This window comes from Neolamprologus brichardi, chromosome 3 (genome assembly GCF_056152115.1).
Source record: "Neolamprologus brichardi isolate AB-2024 chromosome 3, ASM5615211v1, whole genome shotgun sequence".
Taxonomy (NCBI): domain Eukaryota; kingdom Metazoa; phylum Chordata; class Actinopteri; order Cichliformes; family Cichlidae; genus Neolamprologus; species Neolamprologus brichardi.
In genome coordinates, this window is record NC_142106.1 from 172,501 (window position 1) to 188,968 (window position 16,468).

The following is a 16,468-nucleotide window of genomic DNA, read 5'->3' on the forward strand; positions in this document are numbered from 1 at the left end:
GTGGAACTGAGGCTCTAATGTAGGCGGGTGCTTCAGGGCCTCGGCTGCAGTCTGTTTTCAGGGGCCCCAGGCCCCTGTTTTCCTTACATTACATTAAACCAACATGACAGCACAACCAGTCCCAGCCTGCAGACGGTTTTCATCGTGCTGTCGTTCACAGACAAAGACCCTGTCAGTGGAACTGTGCACGTTTAAATTCATTCATTCATTCATGTAGTCAGAGTCGCTACAGGTGTCCAAATTCATTGGCTGCATCCTGCTGAGGACCCGGCCTTCAAAGTCTACGTGGGACAAAATATAACAGGACACTGGCGTAAATTCTCGACCGTCTCACACTTCTGTTTAATCAGTTTTCTGTTTGACGTTTAGTCAGCTGTGTAAAAACCAAGGAGGAACCCACCAGGGGGATTAATAAAGTTTTATTTAATCTAATCTAACAACTTTAATCTCGGCCAAACCAATTTACTCACAAACAAATAAAACACTAAAAAAAGCCAAACAATAACATTTTTAGGTTGTCTAAGTGACTTATATATATCACGTTTAACCTGAGTAGCAGAAGTCTGCGGTGATCTGAAAATGATGTGCTGGGAGTTGTGCCGTTCTCGGCGGCTTCAGTGACCCTCGAGCTCCCGGTCAGCTATCGAGCTGGTGGGTAGCAGATGTCTCCGAAAACATCGAAGCACTTTTGCAAATATGTGATGTCTTGATAAACCGAGCAGATGTTTGAAGTTTACAAAGCTATATTCTCGCCTGAAAATATGTCAAAAGTTTATTTTGTGACCCAGAAAGGGTAACAAGAGTAATATTAAAACTTAGTAGCTGCCGCCATTGTTGGAAACTGGAGTTTGGCAGGGCCGCGCTATGAATTCTGGGATATGGTGGGCCACGAAGGACACACCTGACCCATCCTTCAAATTCAGGGAAAAGGAGGACGCATTTGTCGGCCGCATTCGGAGGAGTCTACGAATTTGGACAGCCTTTGTCGCGTCGATGTGAAGTAATCGGCCTTCAAATCCTCAGGAGGAAGCAGCCCATGAATTTGGACACCCCAACTATGTACAAACATACACCTGTAACCTCCACCGTCACCATGGTAACATGTGACATCACGGGCCCGGCACAGGTGTGCGTTTCAGCAGCTTACAGGTGTGAGTTCACATGACTGCAGTTTATATGATTAATAAAGAATATTGTTCTTATCACAGCTCAGTGTGGAAATCACATTATCCTGAGCTGTGGGTCGTTTCCGTGGAAACACAGTGATGTAATTTAGTTAGCAGGCTCTGTTAAAAAGTGCCTCTGTCTGTTGTTTTAGAGGCGCTCGCTGTGTGATATGAATCTGTTAATAGTTCATGCATTCATCAGCCGTGTCTGTGAGATGCTCACATGAGAAGTTATCAAGCATCAAAGATTTAAAATCAGCCAGAAACAGGCGACGACCAACGGGCCAGATACAACGATGAGGGTAAACCTGTGTGTGTGTGTGTGTGTGTGTGTGTGTGAGTGTGAGTGTGTGTCTGTGTGTGAGTGTGTCTGTGTGTGAGTGTCAGTAACACAGTGAACTCTGCTTCAGTCCCTGAAGGCTCGAGCATCAACACTAAAACACACAGTTCACTTCATTCAGCTCATCTCTGGAGACTCTGCAGCTCCAATACACTTATATAACAGGGAGAGAGGGCGAGAGAGGCAGGCTGACAGCAGGAGAGAGAGGGAGGGAGAGAGAGAGAGGGCGAGAGGCATGCTGACAGGAGGAGAGAGAGAGAGGGAGAGAGAGAGAGGGCGAGAGAGGCAGGCTGACAGCAGGAGAGAGAGAGAGGGAGAGAGAGAGGGAGAGGGCGAGAGAGGCAGGCTGACAGGAGGAGAGAGAGAGAGGGAGAGAGAGAGAGGGCGAGAGAGGCAGGCTGACAGCAGGAGAGAGAGAGAGGGAGAGAGAGAGAGGGCGAGAGAGGCAGGCTGACAGCAGGAGAGAGAGAGAGGGAGAGAGAGAGGGAGAGGGCGAGAGAGGCAGGCTGACAGGAGGAGAGAGAGAGAGGGAGAGAGAGAGAGGTAGGCTGACAGCAGGAGAGAGAGAGAGGGAGAGAGAGAGAGGGAGAGAGAGAGAGGGAGAGAGAGAGAGGGAGAGAGAGAGAGGGCAAGAGGCATGCTGACAGCAGGAGAGAGAGAGAGAGAGAGAGAGAGAGGGCGAGAGGCATGCTGACAGCAGGAGAGAGAGAGAGGGAGAGAGAGAGAGGGCGAGAGAGGCAGGCTGACAGCAGGAGAGAGAGAGGGAGAGAGAGAGAGGGCGAGAGAGGCAGGCTGACAGCAGGAGAGAGAGAGAGGGAGAGAGAGAGAGGGCGAGAGAGGCAGGCTGACAGCAGGAGAGAGAGAGAGAGAGAGAGGGCGAGAGAGGCAGGCTGACAGCAGGAGAGAGAGAGAGGGAGAGAGAGAGAGGGCGAGAGGCATGCTGACAGCAGGAGAGAGAGAGAGGCAGGCTGACAGCAGGAGAGAGAGAGAGGGAGAGAGAGAGAGGGCAAGAGGCATGCTGACAGCAGGAGAGAGAGAGAGGGAGAGAGAGAGAGGGCGAGAGGCATGCTGACAGCAGGAGAGAGAGAGAGGGAGAGAGAGAGAGGGCGAGAGAGGCAGGCTGACAGCAGGAGAGAGAGAGGGAGAGAGAGAGAGGGCGAGAGAGGCAGGCTGACAGCAGGAGAGAGAGAGAGGGAGAGAGGGCGAGAGAGGCAGGCTGACAGGAGGAGAGAGAGAGAGGGAGAGAGAGAGAGGTAGGCTGACAGCAGGAGAGAGAGAGAGGGAGAGAGAGAGAGGGAGAGAGAGAGAGGGAGAGAGAGAGAGGGCAAGAGGCATGCTGACAGCAGGAGAGAGAGAGAGGGAGAGAGAGAGAGGGCGAGAGAGGCAGGCTGACAGCAGGAGAGAGAGAGAGGGAGAGAGAGAGAGGGCGAGAGAGGCAGGCTGACAGCAGGAGAGAGAGAGAGGGAGAGAGGGCGAGAGAGGCAGGCTGACAGGAGGAGAGAGAGAGAGGGAGAGAGAGAGGTAGGCTGACAGCAGGAGAGAGGGAGAGAGAGAGAGGGAGAGAGAGAGAGGGAGAGAGAGAGAGGGCAAGAGGCATGCTGACAGCAGGAGAGAGAGAGAGGCAGGCTGACAGCAGGAGAGAGAGAGAGAGAGAGAGGGCGAGAGAGGCAGGCTGACAGCAGGAGAGAGAGAGAGGGAGAGAGAGAGAGGGCGAGAGGCATGCTGACAGCAGGAGAGAGAGAGAGGCAGGCTGACAGCAGGAGAGAGAGAGAGGGAGAGAGAGAGAGGGCAAGAGGCATGCTGACAGCAGGAGAGAGAGAGAGAGAGTGGCAGGCTGACAGCAGGAGAGAGAGAGAGGGAGAGAGAGAGAGGGCGAGAGGCATGCTGACAGCAGGAGAGAGAGAGAGGGAGAGAGAGAGAGGGCGAGAGACAGGCTGACAGCAGGAGAGAGAGAGAGAGAGTGGCAGGCTGACAGCAGGAGAGAGAGAGAGGGAGAGAGAGAGAGGGCGAGAGGCATGCTGACAGCAGGAGAGAGAGAGAGAGAGGGAGAGAGAGAGAGGGCGAGAGACAGGCTGACAGCAGGAGAGAGAGAGAGAGAGAGAGAGAGGGCGAGAGACAGGCTGACAGCAGGAGAGAGAGAGAGAGAGAGAGGGCGAGAGAGGCAGGCTGACTGCAGGAGAGAGAGAGAGGGCGAGAGAGGCAGGAAGACGCAGCGTGCAGCAGACAGAGCAGGAGCATGGTCCACGGTTGGTCCACGGTTGGTCCACAGTTGGTCCACGATTGGTCCACAGTTGGTCCACGGATGGTCCACGGATGGTCCACGGTTGGTCCGCGGTGGTCCGCAGTTAGTCCATGGTTGGTCCACGGTTGGTCCATGGTTGGTCCACGGTTGGTCCACGGTTGGTCCACGGTTGGTCCACGGTTGGTCCACGGTTAGTCCACGGTTGGTTCACGGTTGGTCCACGGTTGGTCCACGGTTGGTCCACACACTTTACCACATGATAATTTTCACATTAAAATGAGTCCCAAACATAACGAGTTCTTAGAAACCCAGACGTGAGAGTCACACATGTGACCAGCTCTTAGTGAAAGTCTTAGATGAAAAGTCATTAGAAACACTCCTTCAGCACTGAGTCCTTCAGCCTGCCTCAGACCCCCCACAGCCAGTCTGAACCATCCCTGTGACTGGCCTCCACACTCAGTCCTCAGGGCCACTCACCATCTCTGTACAGACAGCAGAGCCCTCTGCTGGGCAGGTGAATAAGGCCTTCACCTCCATCCTGTTTCTTGGGTAAAAACAGAAGACTCTGTGGGACCCAGTGAAGAAGGTCCAAAAAAGTCTACAATTACTGACTGAAGAAATAAAGGTCGACAGGAGGGTCCATGGGAGACAGACGATGCCACAGCACAGATGCAGCAAGATTATTCATGAATGACAGCTCAGGTAAGATCCATTTCTATGTTTCAGTCTGGCTTCTACCTTTTCCAAAACATGACTCCCTAATAAGGCACCATCCTTGTTTCCAGGTGAGTCCACAGTAACACAGTCCTCTGCAGTCCTCTCCCCACCATCACAGCCTCACCATAAACCTGGCCCAGTTTATTCTGGCCGAGGAGGTTTCTCCAAATGTTTCATGCTGTGTTTCAGAAACGTTTCATCACTTGGTTTAGTTACAACAGCATCATCTGCATACGCTGACAGTCTGAGACCAGAACGTTCCGACCTGAGTTTAGGGAGGAGGGGCTCCCGGAGCTCAATAATAACCACGTATATGATGAATTGTTCCATCTCGTGTGGCATCTCTTTGATTTGTGATTCTGGGCTATTAAATAAAACTGAGCTGACATTTGTGAGACCACAACAGAGAGGAGAAAGCCTGAACCCTCTCTGCTTTCTAAGGAGAACCAAACAACCCAAACCAGCGATCATTTCAAGCTCTCAGCGTCTCCATACAGGAGATCCTGGAGTCCTGTTTAAGCCTGTAGTCTGACAAAAGTGCAGTAATAAAATATCAGTAGTTTTTGGACTTTTATAAAACCTCCTTCATGTTTTCAGGTCCAGCTTAGATTTCTCCTGAAAACAAGGAGCTGCTCATCATCACAGATTCGATGAGTTTCTTCAGTGTGAAAAAGGAGACTCCAGCTTTGTGGATCCTTCACTGTCTGTAAACGTCTGACTTCTATAAAGCAGTGACTCTTCTTCAAAGAACAGGCCTTCAAGCTGGCTTCTTCATTCCCTCCATCGTCTTCACCGTCCACCTCCATCGTGTCCCTGTGACTGACCCACAGGCCTCAGAGCTTCACTTCCTGTCTCAGTCTGCTTCCTCTGTCTCCATCACACCAGCCTCCTCCTTCAACACTGACTCAGTTACTCCACCTACCTGCTCACCTGTCTCCACCTGTCCACTGTCACATGATTTCCTCCCATATGACAAACTGTGAATTTGCTTGCCTCATCATGTTAGCCAACCGGCAGCACAGCACCGGGGCTGGATGTCCCCCACTCTGTCTGGAGCCAATGAGATGCTCCTCCCCCATCTCCCAACTGAAACACCTCAGATCCTCAGGTGTCACATCAACGCTGTGATCAGAGTTACTGATCTTCATGTTCACGTCTCCTTGTTCAAACCTGACTTTAAAGCAGACGATGTTTCCGTGAGAGGGATCAGTGTGATGGAGACTACCTCCACCCCTGTGATGGGTGGTGGATCATTGAGACTCTCAGCAGATTAACCAGACAGGAAACTGGACTGAGAGAGTCGTTAAAAACTGCCATACCCGACCACCCCACCCACAAACTCCTCCACCCAGAAGCTGACAGCCTGAGGCAGCTCACACCAGAGTCCTGCACCACCACCAGAACCAGGCTGAACTTCAGAGCTGAGAGCAGGCCCTCCAAAAACTCCAACAAACCCTCAACACCACCCAACACCACACACCACAAACAATAAACAGAGAGAGGGTGAGAGAGGTAGACTGACAGAGAGGTTTAATCTGTGTGAATCAGCTAAATCTCTTCCTCGTTACCCCTGACAGCGCTCTCTCTCTCTCTCTCTCTCTTACTGTGAGTCTATGTCTCTCGGCCTCACAGTGACTGTGAAGCTCTCAGAGTTCAGGACCATCTGAGGTTCTCACATCCATCACAGCTCTGTGAGTGAGCAGCTGTGCAGAGTCCTCACAAGCTGAACTGTTACTGATCTGGTATACACGCTGAAGATGAGGAGCCCTTCATCTTCATCACCATCACATCCTCCTGCTTCGTTTCCTGAATGAATGAAGCTGAGCTGAGGAACGCTGAAGGTCAGGATCCATCAGAGACATTAAACATGCTGCAGGTTCGGAGACCCAGCTGATCCAGTCCAGGTAACCAGTAATGACTTCATGAACTTCTTAATGCAGTTTACTCAAAATCATCCCACAGATGTAACATTATCTACAGCTACTTTTAGTACCATTGATGTTAAGTTAGACTCTTTTTCTCCAATTGATCTTTCTGAGTTAACTTCAATAATTACCCACATAACAAAATTGGTATGACCCGGATCTGCCCCACACAATGTGCTTACACATAGCCCACATACCTCAAAGAATGACGGCCCTTTGGTGGCCCAGATCTGGTTTGCCAGAGGTGGCCCACACATGGGCCAGCTGCAGACACACTGGTGGCCCTGTGCTGGCCCAGAACAGCTTCAGCTCTGGCCCCAGATGTCAGCCTAATGTGTACCTTAATCAAGCCATGAAATAACAACATGTGTGGGAACATGCAAAACAGTGCCAGAGTAACATCACAAACCTCTGCTCAGACAGTGAATGGATTGCTTCTTATATAACACTTTTGTAGCCTACCAGATTACTCAAAGCGCTCTATACAACATGCCACATTCACACACTTTCTCTAACCTGAGTGCTGCCTAACTACATTCATATACATTCACACTCTTGACTGTAGACTGGAGGAGGCAGGGATCGAACCTTTCGATCAGTAGGTGACCTGCTCTACCTCCTGAGCTACAGCCGCCCAGTGGTAAACATGAGTAAACTGTCACTAGGTTTTGGATAAAGTGTACACTCACAAACCTGTCAAACCTGCATTTGAAACGTTGGCTACCATAGCAGTATAGTACTGTAACATGGCATTTGGGTTTTCTAACTAAAATAGGAAAAAATAGGAACATAAATAGTGCCATCATTGCCAGACCTGGCCCACATGTGGTTGACATACACTCTGCCATAACACCAGTCAGTCAGAAGTGCCAGCTCGATGCCGGATCCAGGGAAGGCAAGGCAAGGCAAGGCAAGTTTATTTGTATAGCACAATTCAACAACAAGGTGATTCAAAGTGCTTTACAGAGACATTAGAAACAAAAACAAATAAAAAGCATGATTTAAAATTGATTAAAACAAGCAAACAAACTAACTAATTAACAAACAAACAAACAAACAAACAAAGTATATAAAATCAAAACAGATAAAATCAGAACAGTAGATAAAATCAGTAGTTAAAATGTAAGTTTTGAGTGCGGATTTGGTGCTTTATTCAAATGCAGCTGAGAACAGGTGAGTCTTCAACCTGGATTTAAATAAACTGAGTGTTTCAGCTGATCGGAGGCTTTCTGGGAGTTTGTTCCAGATATAAGGAGCATAAAAGCTGAATGCAGCTTCTCCGTGTCTGGTTCTGACTCTGGGAGCTGATAAAAGACCGGATCCAGATGACCTGAGGGATCTGGAAGGTTCATACTGGGTCAGGAGGTCACTGATGTATTTTGGTCCTAAACCATTCAGAGCTTTATAGACCAGCATCAGAACTTTAAAGTCTATCCTCTGACGGACAGGCAGCCAGTGTAAAGACCTCAGAGCTGGACTGATGTGGTCCACTTGTTTGGTCTTAGTGAGGACTCGAGCAGCAGAGCTCTGAATGAGCTGTAGTTGTCTGACTGATTTTTAGGTAGACCTGTAAAGATGCTGTTACAGTAATCAAGCCTACTAAAGATGAATGCATGGACTAGTTTTTCCAGGTCCTGTTGGGACATCAGATCTTTTATCCTTGAAATATTCTTGAGGTGATAGTAAGCTGATTTTGTTATTGTCTTAATGTGTTTTTCTAAGTTTAGGTCTGCATCCATCACTGCACCCAAATTTCTCGCCTGGTTTGTGGTTTTTAGGTGTATAGACTGAAGTTCTCTGGTGACCTGTAATCGTTTTTCTTTGGCGCCAAAGACTATTACCTCAGTTTTGTTTTTGTTTAGCTGGAGAAAATTGTGGAAGACCTGTTTTCTATGAGCCTGGGCCACATACACCAAACCACAATCAAACCAGATATGGCATGCCATCACATAAACAGTACCATCTATGCCAGGACTGACTCATATCTGGATGACATACATCTTATCATGCCAGCAGTGCCGGCTTGATACCAGATCCGGGCCAGACCAGCTTGCTATTTGGGTACTTCCTCTAAACCATCAATGTGTCTTTTAGACCGCATTCCTACAAAACTGCTCAAAGAAGTCCTGCCATTAATTAATTCTTTGATCTTAAATATGATCAACCTATCTCTAATAATCAGCTATGTACCACAGGCCTTCAAGGTGGCTGCAGTTAAACCTTTACTCAAAAAGCATCTCTAGACCCAGCAGTCTTAGCTAATTATAGGCCAATCTCCAACCTTCCTTTCATATCAAACATCCTTGAAAGAGTAGTTGTCAAACAGCTAACAGATCATCTGCAGAGGAATGGTTTATTTGAAGAGTTTCAGTCAGGTTTCAGAGCTCATCACAGCACAGAAACAGCTTTAGTGAAGGTTACAAATGATCTTCTTATGGCCTCTGACAGTGGACTCATCTCTGTGCTTGTCCTTCTTGACCTTAGTGCAGCATTCGAAACTGTTGACCATAATATCCTATTAGAGCGATTAGAACATGCTGTAGGTATTACAGGTATTGCACTGCAGTGGTTTGTATCATATCTATCTAATAGACTCCAGTTTGTGCATGTAAATCAGGAGTCCCCAATCCACGAGGGTAGATGTCCCTGCAGGTTTTTGATGTGTCCTTGATCCATCACAGCTGATTTAAATGGATAAATTACCTTCTCAACATGTCTTGAAGTTCTCCAGAGGCCTGGTAATGAACTAATCATGTGAATCAGGTGTGTTGACCCAGGGTGAGCGCTCGTGGACTGAGATTGGGGACCCCTGATGTAAATGGAGAGTCCTCTTCACTCACTGAGGTTAATTATGGAGTTCCACAGGGTTCAGTGCTAGGACCAATTCTGTTTACACTATACATGCTTCCCTTAGGCAGCATCATTAGAAGACATAGCATACATTTTCACTGCTATGCAGATGACACCCAGCTCTATCTGTCCATGAAGCCAGATAACACACACCAATTAGTTAAACTGCAGGAATGTCTTAAAGACATAAAGACCTGGATGGCCGCTAACTTTCTGCTTCTTATTATGCATTGCATGCACAATCAGAGAGAGCATATTTCTCCTGTTTTGGCTTCCTGTTAAATCCAGAATTCAAAATCCTGCTCCTCACATACAAGGTCTTAAATAATCAGGCCCCATCTTATCTTAATGACCTTGTAGTACCATATCACCCTATTAGAGCACTTCGCTCCCGCTCTGCAGGCCTACTTGTTGTTCCTAGAGTATTTAAAAGTAGAATGGGAGGCAGAGCCTTCAGTTTTCAGGCCCCTCTTCTGTGGAACCAGCTTCCAGTTTGGATTCAGGAGACAGACACTATCTCTACTTTTAAGATTAGGCTTCAAACTTTCCTTTTTGCTAAAGCATATAGTTAGGGCTGGACCAGGTGACCCTGAATCCTCCCTTAGTTATGCTGCAATAGATGTAGGCTGCCGGGGGATTCCCATGATGCATTGAGTTTTTCCTTTCCAGTCACCTTTCTCACTCACTATGTGTTAACAGACTTTTCTGCATTGATGGATTTTTTTCAGTTTCTTGATCTTTGTTTCTCAAAGGTTAAAATACAAATATTGATAAACTATATTTTGTAGAAGCTACAGTCACCATGGGAACAGCAGGAGGAGAAACATCCACCGAGTTAGAGGCCTGAGTTTCACACACAGACCAGGTTGTGATAGAGCCTGTGGTCATGTGATCACACTTCAATGAGCTGTAGTTAAACATTATAGTGATGAAACCAGGACAGCAGGCACACCGGGACGTCCTCTTGATTAAGCTTCACACACACACATTTAACACCCCGTTTAACTACAGATCTGATGACGATGGGAAATGGAGTTCACACACACACACATGCAGCGGTTCCCACAGCTGGAGTCAGATGCACTCGGTCCCTCAAACTCATCGTGTTGCGTTCACAGTGCCGCTCAGCAGAGGTGAGGACTTCAGGCCTCTGGGGCTTGATGATGATGGTGGTGATGGTGGTGACAGCTGGAGCGGCGTGAACCGTCGCCGTGATATTCATCGGTATTTACACATGTCATTTAAACAGGATCCAGCTGTGGTGATGTCACTGATATCTGGATGGATCCATGAACCTGAAACCTGCCCACAGCTACACATTTTACCCTCCACCTCACACAGACGGCCATTACACTCACTCAAACTTCACCTCGGTTACCACACGATTGGCCTGGCCGGAGGCCCCGCCCCCTGGCCTGTGGAGCCAATGGCATGCTAACGAGGGCTATAAAATGAAGGTGTCCTACCATCATCCTCTGCCTGTGCCTCTTGGCTTTCCGTACGTTGTTGATGAATCGTCGTCCCATCTTCTTGGCGTACCACACGGACACGAACATCACTTCCTGTCTCTCTCCTCAGCAAGCGGTTACATAAAGAGCGGCGGCGTAGAGACGGATGAATAATTAACCAAGGAGAAGGAGAAGGAGAGGGGAGGAAGGTTGCGCTCAGCACAAACCGGTTAACACCGCGAGGCGTTGGATCCCGTTAACGGAGCGCAGAGACATGACGGACAGCTCACACAGAGCGAGCGAGCATCCTGCTCCTGATGGAGAGAAATGAGACGGAGGGACGAGCGAGCAAAACTGAAGAGAGAGAGAGGCTGTTCATCACTCCTCCGCTCTCTCTCTCTCCTCGCTCGACCCTCCTCATGCTTCACTGCACACCTCTCTCTCTCTCTCTGTGTCTGTGTCTCTCTACCACCTCCCCTCGCTCTCTGAAGGAATCCCCTCCCCTCTGTGATGTCACCATCGCCGAGAGAGAGAGAGAGATAAAAGATGAAGACGAAGAGGAGGAGGGGGGCATAGAGAAATTTGGGGGGGTTAATTCAGCAAACACACACACATACTCAGGCTAATGCTGTTGCCATGGCAACACCACCCCCACATCCCTTCTTCTCATCTCTCCCTTTTCTGCCATTCTTGCCGTTGCCATGGTGACGAGCGACAGAGAGAGAGAGGCAGAGCATCAGATTCAGAGTGGGCACGAGCGGCCCACACTGTGTGTGTGTGTGTCAGTAATTAAGCAAGGAGAGGTCCCTGTGGCTGTGGGCCTGACCCCCACCACCTCACTCTCTCTGTGAATATTAATGACGGAGGCTGACCTCACCTGCTGCCTGTGACATCACAGCGACCCCACAGATCTGACCTTCTTTGGAAGTGTTTCAACAGCGAAGCTCTGATCAGAGACCTGAGGATGTGACAGGACCTCCCACAGACCTCCTCACGCCTCCACAGAGCTCCACAGAGCTCCACACAGCTCCACAGAGCTCCACAGACCTCCTCACAGCTCCACAGAGCTCCACAGAGCTCCACAGACCTCCTCACAGCTCCACAGAGCTCCACAGACCTCCACAGAGCTCCACAGACCTCCACAGACCTCCTCACGCCTCCACAGAGCTCCTCACACCTCCACAGAGCTCCACAGAGCTCCACAGACCTCCTCACACCTCCACAGAGCTCCACAGAGCTCCACAGACCTCCTCACACCTCCACAGAGCTCCACAGAGCTCCACAGAGCCCTCCAACCTTTTGGAGCCTCCCTGTGGCAAGCCCCTGCACTCTTTTTTTGAGGTTCCAAGGACCTTTAAGTTCAGACCCTCAAAACCTGATAAAACTGCTTAAACCCTGTTAAGCATCATCCAGCACGTCCTCCGACACACAACGGTCCTCCTAAACACCTGGAATCTCTCATCAGTGATCCCAGGACCCTAAAACCTTCCGATCAAACCCCAGACATCACTGGAACATGCTCAGAGACCTGAGGACACGTGAAACACCTCAGAGCCCCCACAGAGACCCTCACCTGCCCCTAACAGGCTCCTCCAGGACCTAAAACCTGGACCTCTGAGCACAGTCACCCTGACCCCCTCCAGCCACCTCAGGGACCTTTCCAAGGATTCTGACCGCGTGACATCAGGATGAGTCAGCTCCACGCCCTGTGACCCCGTCACTCTGCTGCTGATGGTGTTCTATTATTACACTTGTACCGAGCTACATCACAGCGCCACACACCACACGCCTGCACACTCACAGCTGCAGGCGGGCTGATGCTGCCCCCTGTTGGTCAGATGAAGAACTGCATCCACACTCACACAAAACCAGAAACAATGAATTAAATATTCATTTACATGAGTTATCATTTGTGTCATATTTGTATCTTTATCTTTATTTTAGCTTGTCAGAAAAAAACCTGACCAATGAAAAAACTGACACAACTGATACTAGATGGTTAAAACACACTAAACTCTGTGTGTGTGTGTGTGTGTGTGCACGTACTGTGATTGCAGCGGGGTGTGTGTATCCGTCCAGGTGTGCGTGGCTCAGCTCAACGCTGCGTCCTTGGGTCATGTGACCGGGGCTGGGATCAACAGGTGGAGTCTCATCGTCTTGGTAACGGTACTTCTGCAGTGAAACAGACTGGGGTTAGCATTAGCTGTTAGCATGAGGACCCTGTGCCCACAGCTGAGACACCTCCACTGTCCCTGTTCCTGGACCTCCTCAGGAGCTCCGACACATCACCAGGACTCCCTGCAGTCCATCTGAGGAACAGGAAGGAACTCCAAACTCCAGGAGAACTCCTGACACCTCCTCTCACCCTGTTTCTATCTGACAGCCTCGCAAACACTTGGAGGCCCTCTGGAACCTCCTCAACAACCCCTGAGAGCCCACAGGGCTCCATCAGCCTCCACACGGAGCTCTGTGGGCTTCTGTGGATCATCCAGACCCCCTGAGGAGCTCACCGTCCTCATAATCCTGTTAAACAGGTTTACCAATGCATCGATCACACAGGTCGTCTGTCATAGATCAATATGTTTGTGTTGGTGATGTCACCATCGATGAGGGGTTACATCAATGACTCATCCTCACATCAAACATCTATAATTCACAAAATAGCAATAACATTAATTATTCACAAGAGAACAGAAACACTGTCCACACACACACACACACAATACAGTTTTATATAGCACGTTTAAAACCAGCGGGAACACAAAGTGCTTCACAGTCAGGAATAAACAGATCACACTGAACAGTAAGTCACTAAACAAAGTAAAAGAGAGAAACAAACAGAAGCATCTGTTAGCGAACAGCCAGGCTGAATAGGGAAGGATTCAAGTGTGCTTCAAAGGATTGAATGGAGTCAGAGACACACACACAGTCAGAGACACACACACACACACACATACACACACACACACAGTCAGACACACACACACACACACACACACACACACACACACACACACACAGTCAGACACACACACACACACAGTCAGACACACACACACACACACACACACACACACACACACACACACACACACACACACACACACACACACAGTCAGACACACACACACACACACACACACACACACACAGACTCATGTCTAACCTCCTCCAGATCACAGATCAGAGTCTGGAAGGTCAGAGAAGAAGGAGAGGAAGGAAGGAAAGGAAGGGAGGAGTTTAAGGAGTGAAGGAAAGCATTCGGCAGAGAGCGAGGAAACGAGGTAGCTGTTCGGAAAGCAGAGAATGAGAGGCAGAGATGATGCGGTTGCCATAGTAACAAGAAGACCCTTGAGAGCCTCCGTTGCCTGGCAGCTGACATCACCAAACGGAGGGGGAGGAGCAATGTTCGATTCATAAAGATGGAGACAGACACACGGAGCGGCGGCGCAGCATTTGTAACCTGCTCTTACCCATCAGCCTCGGCGGCGCCATGCTCACCTGTCTGTGTGTCTGTGGGTTTAACATCTCTGATCCTCACCGTGTGAAGTGTGTGTGAAGCTCAAAGGACTCTAATTAAAGGCAGGAAGTGGTGACCCCTGACCTCAGGCGAGCTGACACGATGATTTAACGTCTGGTTAAAGCGCTGACGAGCTGCTGTGTTTACACACCTGTGACTGACAGGTGACCCACAGGCCTGCAGGAGGCGCCACAACACACACACAGATAAATACTCAAAGCCAGCTGGAATCCTCCGTCTACTGACAACTGAACAGGAAACAACCTGCATGCACGTCATGTGACCACACCTGAAAATCACCAGACAGGTACGAATAAAAGCAGCAGATCCTGATGGTACAGACACACCTGGGTGACACGTTATAAGTGAAGGAACAAAACTACTGTCATGATTTTCAGACACGTGACCTCATGGTGACGGTGGAAACTTTTTATTTTCCCTTCACCGTTGCTGTGCTGTAAATCTGTAAAGGGAGGGAGTGAAAAGAACATCTTTCATGTGCATGAACATAGTGAGTATAAGATACAGATATAAAACCCTATGAAGAGGCTGGATTAATCCACTCTGTAATAAACCACAGCGTACTCGTGATATAAATATGATCTGTTTCCTGTAAACATTTGTTTTACAGTCCCTACATTTCCTGTAGAAAGCAGACATCTAAGCATGTGTAGGTAAATATGGTTCATTTCTAATCAAACAGACTGAAACTGTTTAATAACAGAGGACTTACGCCCTTAGTCGTGTTATAGAGTAGAGCTGCTGCACCTACATCAGGGCTGTAACAGAAGAACCAGTGGTGAGCTACAGCTCCAGTTAAACCAGTGAAAAGCACTTTATTTTGATGCCGCTCAGAGCTCTGCAGCTGTGTGGTCTCCAGAAAAAACTGCCTGACAGGATGAAACCTTTGCAGTGATCACTGTTTCTAAAAACAGACGGACCTGAGCCATCGTCAGTCCTTCAGAGGCAGAAGAGAACCTCATTAAACCACTGAGATGGTCACAGAAACAGCCGTTAAAGCCTCGAGGATAATGTGTTTGTTAAACTGTGTTATGGGCATAGTTTTCAGCTCACCACGATAAAGGTTCATCTTCAGTTTAATACCTCCATCATCCTGAAAGCCTGTATTTCCACGGTGTCCACGTCACCATGACATCATGAGGTCATGTGTCAGCAGCATGTTCCAGTAGCACCTAATCCAGGGCTCTAGACTAACTTGTTGCCATGGTTGCACTGGTGCGCCTAACTTTGGTGCGCCAGCACCAAAGTTAGGCGCACCCAAATGTTTCAACCGCAGTGCCTTTACACGTTCACTTTTTAAAAATGACGGTCCATACAGACAACATTGATTTGTAAATGATTACCTATCAGTCTCGTCAACACAAACTTCTTTATTTGGAGCACATTTCTACAAAAAAGATAAGTAACCGGATTTTTGGGATTTTAAGGCGCATTAAGCGAAACAAATAGATAAGTCAGACTTTACTTGAAATCCGCTTCATAAGCATGTCTCTGAACTGGTGCCATTTTGGGCTCCTTATACCCACACAATAATATTGCGTTGAAGCACAGTACGTATCACTCCACGAGGCTCCAGACTACGGTAGCCGTAATGCTCCGACAATCTATGCAGCCGTGCAGCTTCGGAGTTTACCAAAGTCGTACTGAAACATTTGTGACAGATGTTTGAGCGCCATGTACCACATGAAATCAGTTCGAGCTCAGTAAACACAACCAGAGTTCATACATAAGGCGCACTTTTGAGAAAATTAAAGGATTTTAGGTGCGCTTTATAGTCCAGAAAATACGGTACTGATGAAGTTCTTAAACTGCTTCACTGAGCTGAAATTTAAACTTAAAACATCTCAAGAAATATTAAATAAAAACAAAAGTTAAAAAAAACCTCGGAGGCTTCAAACTGAACATCTGAACATCTTACTTGTGCATGGGAACCTGAGAGGTCCCGCCCCTGACTATCTCTGATTGGTTTAGATCACGATATCGACGAAATTGTATCTATTGTTGACCACACAGAGACTTTCAGAGTTGCAGAGACTCTTTTTTGGGGGTTTTTGCTCAAATGGCTGGTCGATTTTTTTTAGCCGCACCTTTGAGAAATTAGGTCTCATTAGCGACCAAATGGGTTGCACTCTAGAGCCATGACATACTCTGATAGTCAATTCTACGATCAGTACCACCTAAACTGTGGGTTGTCTTTGTTTGTCTTTCATATCTGGGTTTCAAAAATGGCGGTTTTGAT

At 48.4% G+C, this 16,468-nt stretch overlaps 1 protein-coding gene across 1 annotated transcript in view; it reads right to left on the reverse strand.

Annotated features, from left to right (window-relative positions):
- The window catches only part of LOC102793922 (disks large homolog 4-like), a 61,773-nt gene that overhangs the window by 35,846 nt on the left and 9,459 nt on the right, over positions 1–16,468 (reverse strand). The window contains exon 4 of the mRNA XM_087830975.1: positions 12,735–12,860. Within this exon, the coding sequence (XP_087687101.1) occupies positions 12,735–12,860 (126 nt within the window). The remainder of the gene's footprint in view (positions 1–12,734; positions 12,861–16,468) is intronic.